At 48.1% G+C, this 5538-nt stretch overlaps 1 protein-coding gene and 1 long non-coding RNA gene across 5 annotated transcripts in view; one reads left to right on the forward strand and one right to left on the reverse strand.

Moving 5' to 3' along the window:
• Window positions 1–3198, forward strand: part of herpud2 (HERPUD family member 2) — a 5514-nt gene extending 2316 nt beyond the window's left edge. For 3 of the 4 annotated variants that reach the window (XM_024258547.2, XM_024258548.2, XM_024258549.2), the window contains exons 3-9: window positions 187–264; window positions 663–758; window positions 1261–1361; window positions 1450–1575; window positions 1661–1981; window positions 2367–2478; window positions 2611–3198. In XM_024258547.2, coding sequence (XP_024114315.1) covers window positions 187–264; window positions 663–758; window positions 1261–1361; window positions 1450–1575; window positions 1661–1981; window positions 2367–2478; window positions 2611–2790 — 1014 coding nt within the window. In that variant the 3' untranslated portion in view covers window positions 2791–3198. The remainder of the gene's footprint in view (window positions 1–186; window positions 265–662; window positions 759–1260; window positions 1362–1449; window positions 1576–1660; window positions 1982–2366; window positions 2479–2610) is intronic. The other variant, XM_036215812.1, reaches the window with a different exon arrangement.
• LOC112136678 lies at window positions 2302–4538 on the reverse strand. Its single transcript, XR_002917396.2, has 2 exons — window positions 3575–4538; window positions 2302–2526 (listed from the first exon to the last, which is right to left on the reverse strand). It is a non-coding gene; the product is annotated as an uncharacterized LOC112136678 (long non-coding RNA).
• Window positions 4539–5538: the final 1000 nt, after the last annotated feature.

The following is a 5538-nucleotide window of genomic DNA, read 5'->3' on the forward strand; positions in this document are numbered from 1 at the left end:
GGCGGGGCTAAGACAGGTTTCCTGTGTGGGGCGGGGCTAATATAGATTTCCTGTTTGGAGCTGGGATCTGAACACAGCTACACAGGAGCTGCAGAGCAGATCTGAAGGTCTGCGCAGACGTGCGGCTGGTTCATTTCCTGCACACCTGGCGTCCAGCTCAGATCCGATCACCTGTCTGTGTTGCAGCTGTCCAGGGACCAGCGGCTGGTGTACTCGGGACGCCTCCTTCAGGACCACCTGCAGCTCGGAGACGTGCTCCGGAAGGTAGGAGTCTGGAGACCGAATGTTTACGCTCTGGGCGTGTTTGAGAGGAGAAACGTTTGTCTGCTGTTGATGCTGAAATAAGAACAACAAGAGTTTAAATTCATCATTAAAATTATCCGGAAAAATCTCAACAAAGTAGAACTTTTTTACATATTTTATTCTTACATAATATAAACTATAAGAAAACATAATTTCATTCATCAAAAGTTTATTTTATAAGTGAAAATTATATATTTTAGTCAGTCCTGTTGACTTCTGTTTTTGTGGTGGAACAGAAACAGCTGATTTCCCCCACAGAGCGTTTTAACTCTCCGGCTGGACTTCTTCCTACTTTTGCTTTCGGTTGTTTCTCATCTCTTTTGTTTTTTCCATCTGCCCCCGGTGCCCCCCCCCCGCAGCAGGACGAATACCACATGATGCACCTGGTGTGTGCCTCCCACAGTCCTCCAGCGTCTCCGGTCCCTCGGACTCCTTCCAGCTCGTCCGACTCCAGCGTGAGTCACTGCACCCCAGATACATGCAGACTAACCTGGAGGGGGGAGACTGCCCCCTCCAGGTTAGGAGGAGTCCTGGAGGGAGGGGTGGGTCATGGCGGTGTGGATCTTTGCTCCTCCCCCTACAGAGACCTCGGGGTCTCCCTTTAGAGAATAATGAAGCAGTATGTCCAAGTGGGAGGAGTCCTGGGAAAATGGGTGGGGTCCTGACTAAGTGGGAGGAGTCCTGGAAAAATGGGTGGGGTGCTGACTAAGTGGGAGGAGTCCTGACTAAGTGGGAGGAGTCCTAACTAAGTGGGAGGAGTCCTGACTAAGAGGGAGGAGTCCTGACTAAGTGGGAGGGGTCCTAGATAAATGGGTGGGGTGCTGACTGAGTGGGAGGAGTCCTGACTAAGTGGGAGGGGTCCTGGATAAATGGGAGGAGTCCTGACTAAGTGGGAGGAGTCCTGACCGGACCTTGTGTTTCAGCTGCCGGTGACCGTTTCCGTCTGTTTATGTTCAGACTTCAGACGATTCGCTGAGCCCAGAGAACCCGCCGGCCTCCTCCCCCATCCCAGGAAGTTCTGACGGGTTGAGGTACCGCTTCCCGCCGTACGCCCAGTGGTGAGCAGAGCCGCCATGACAGTCGTCGTCTTCCTTCTCATGAGTGGATCTGAGGCTTCAGAGGTGGTTTGATCTTTTCCCTCCACAGGCCGGCTGCAGCACAAGTCCCTCTAAACGGCGGGCTGCCCCCCCACGTGCCCCTCCACCCCGCGTACATGCCCCTGCAGATGCTGTGGTGGCAGCAGATGTACGCGCGTCAGTACTACCTGCAGTAGTAAGTGTGGCTCCTCCAGGTCGCCGCCGCGTCTCGTCACGCGTCTCGTCACGCGTCTTCATTCTTTTGCTCCTCTGGTTTTCAGCCATGCGGCCGTGGCGTCCGCCCAGCCCGCCGCCCCGCCGGCACCCGCCCCCTCCCCCTCGCCACTGCCCCCCGCTCAGCCCAACGAGCCCGTGCAGCCGCTCGGCCCCGCCCACAACCCCCTGCCAGAGGACCAGCCGGCCAACCCCATCCAGATGAACGCGCAGGGCGGGCCGGTGCTGAACGACGACGAGCTGAACCGCGACTGGCTGGACTGGCTGTACACGGTGTCCCGCGCCAGCGTCCTGCTCAGCATCGTCTACTTCTACTCCTCCTTCAGCCGCTTCGTCATGGTGGCCGGCGCCATGCTGCTCGTCTACCTGTGAGTCACACCTGTCGGGGACATTTGTCAGTCTCACCTCTCAGTCACACCTGGTGCGTCTGGGAGTCATGCACACCTGTTGGTCACACCTGTGGGGCTCACCTGTTGTATCTGTCCTCCACACCTGTCACACCTGTCAGTCACATCTGTGAGACACACCTGTCACACCTGTCAGTTGTGCCTGTTAGCATCCGTTGAACTAAACGTAAACTAGAACAGGAAACTTTGTGTTTTTACTGTTCTAAGGAAAATCTGTTTTTATTTTTGAACGTTTTCCTTTTTAAGGTTAGACCTACACGCTTCAGCTGTGCCTTTCAGAATAAAAGTCTTCCCATATTTGTATTTATTTTTGGTTGTTAGACAGTAAAAGCGTTTGTGTTTGCAGGTACCAGGCGGGATGGGCGATCTTCAGACCGGAGCAGCAGAACTTCAGAGGAGTGGACCGGGCCGGCGCTCCTCAGGGGGAGGCAGAAAGACGGCAGGACCTCCAGGAAATGGTAAGCTCCGCCTCCTGCCGGCGTAAGTCGTTTTCAGTACAGATCGACCTGCAGGCAGAACGGAGATCTGCTTTAGCTTTAATAACATCCAGTCCCCTGGCTCCACCCAACGTGTCCCGTGTTCTGCCTCAGGAGCGCCTGATGGATGACGGGATGGAGGACGAGGACAGCGCTGAGGAGGGGGGCGGCGGTCCAGAGGATCCGACCGCTGCAGCTCAGCCAGAACCCAGCTTACTGACCACAGCGTGGTCCTTCATCAGCACCTTCTTCACCTCCCTCCTCCCTGAGAGACCCCCCCACCTGGCCAACTAGACCCCGCCCCCCCAGCTGTCAGCAGGTGTTCGTCCTGCTGCCGGCGTTTGAAGTGGTTCAGAGACGAGCGGAGAAGGACGTGTAGCGATGGGAACGGACTTGAAGGTTTTTGTGTTTATCTTCCTGAGTGATGGTGACGGTCGGCGCCGGCGGACGAGCTCCTCCTCCTGCCCGAGCGCCGACGAGGATCGGAAGCTTTTATGGAGAAACGGGACTCAGATTTCAACCGGATCTCCCTGAAGCGGGAGCGTTGATCTTAAAAGGTTCAGGTGGGCGGGACGTGCAGCAGATAATTGAGCACAGCGTCTCCCACCGTATGTATCTGATCATATGTATTTAACACATGTAAGTATACGCATCTCTGACTCTTGATTATGTGCTTTTTGAATAAAAACTTTGCTGAATTTATGTGGACTTCCTGTGCATTACCCTGATGCTCCTGTAGGGGCAGCATCTACTGTCAGAATAGATGGAGGAGAATCTGATGTAGCCTCACTGTGTATCAACTCACACAGTCCTCATTCACAAAGTCTCAAATGCTTAATAAAGGATTTTTAAAAATAATTTATTGTTTTACAAACTCTTCAGCTTCTTCATCTGCTGGGAGATGAAAATGATGAGACATTTCTCAAAGTTCTACTGTAGATTTTTGCAGTAATTGCAGTAGAAATGATAATAAAGTTTAATTCCTTTTCTAAATTGCTCCGATTGTGACCATCAGATCAAACCTGGAGGTTCGATCTTTCCTCGTTCCAGACTGGATTCATATGAGTGACGGACTCACTTTATTGTGAAAGGGTGCAGACTCTGTTCTACAGCAGCTGGAGCCAAACGTGTCCATCCTGTCTCCACACGTATGATCGGTTCCACCGGAGTTCTGAAGAACAACCGATTCGGTCAGAGCAAAGATTTAGCTGTGGTCCAGGGAGGGTTTGTTTTAGTGCTGAGAAAATTCAAAACGATTAAAACATTTTCCATCTGGAACGTTGAAATCCAAAACATGAGGCAGGACAACATTGAATACTGTAAATAGAGAGCTAGAACAAAGTCTGAGCAGCAGAAGATAATATTAAATATAAATAACAATATAATTAATACAATGATTGAAATAAAATCAAAAGAAACAAATGCATGAATGCAGATAAACAATTCCAGAGTTCTTCTGTTATGTATTTTTGAAGGAATACTAAAGCATGAGATCAGGATTTTGTTTTTAGTCTAAAACCTCGATAAATTGTCTTGGGGGGGGTCTTCATCTCAGTCATCCTACGATAATTAAACAAAAAAGTTTATTGCAGATACAAAATAAAGACTAAAAGCCATTTCTCAAATAATTACAAGGTAACAGAAATTAGGATGAAAGATGAAAAGTTTTCTTTGAGTTATGAAGCAAGTTTAGAGTAAAATATTAGCATGAAGGAACAAATTAAGTCACAGAAGTGAATTTTTGGCAGCTGAAAGAGTCAAAACACATTTTTTTTCCTATAAAATTATAGAATTTTTCTTTAATGAAATGTTGAAAGTCAAATATTTGAGATCTGGAGTTTCATTTTTAAGATTTTAAGACACATTTAGATGAAAATGGTGTTTTTGGTCATTTTAACATCAGCATTCTTCTGATGACAGAACACATATGAAGAATATTACGCTTAACATTTGAAACATAAAATAAATCATGGAGACTGCTTGTAATTCCCGTGCAGCGAGTCCAGACACAAGTGGTTTCCTTTTACAGGTGAAATTATTGATGTCTTACACACCGTGAAAACTATAAAAAACACAAACAAAACAATTAATTCTTAACAAAGTAAATACAAACTCAATAATAAACGTTCACACTCACAATAAACATACCTCGTTGGCTGTACACTGCCAAAACAGGAATTAGAACTTTTCTTTTCTTTTCTTTGGCTTCTTTTCTTGATGGATGTTGATCTTCTCAACGGATCTTACTTCTTTCAACTCTTCTTTTCCTTTTTTACTCATTTACGTCTCTGCTTTCTGATTTAGCTAACCTCAGCGCCATCTAACGGTGGCTTGGAAAACTACACATTCTAAAATAATCTTAAACCTTCAAAATACACATTAAAGTCAAAAGAAAATGTAGCAGTTACACTGCTGGCTCAGCCATGTCGACCGTCTGAGTCAGCAGCTCCTGCTAACGGCTGCCGAACCAAAACTACCTCAAGAAAACAAACAAACAAACAAACTAAGACTACCAGACCCCAAACTAAAATACCAAACCCAGCAGTGTAAGACTGCTGAGGATCAAGAACAAAACAAACCAGCCCAGATGCTGCACAGCCTGCTGCTCTGCTCCCTGTCTACCTGAGTGAGGCCTCCTAAACGTCATTATCCAGCAGGTGAGGATTAAGGCTCGATGGTCACACCTGGCAGGTGAGCAGAAGGTCTGGATGGAAACAGCTGCTGCAGTGGAACCAGACAATAAAATGGAGTTTGAAAAAGATTGTTTATGTGACATAGAAAACAAACTGGGCGGGGCCACAAACTCCCAGCTCCGCCCCGTTCTGATGGAGACGCATAGATCCATGAACGTCTTTGTTTTCCTCGTCTGAGCCGGGATCTGGATCAGAACTGGATGGAGATGATATGGCTGCCATTTTTGTTGGGATGTGAGGGCTGTAAGCTAGTGGGAGAGGGTAAACAGATGGATGATGGGAAATGAGGGCAGGCTTACTCCATGCTAACAGTTTGTAGAACCATGTAGAACCCCCCCTCACCCCCCGT

Source organism: Oryzias melastigma, linkage group LG16 (assembly GCF_002922805.2).
Source record: "Oryzias melastigma strain HK-1 linkage group LG16, ASM292280v2, whole genome shotgun sequence".
Lineage (NCBI taxonomy): Eukaryota > Metazoa > Chordata > Actinopteri > Beloniformes > Adrianichthyidae > Oryzias > Oryzias melastigma.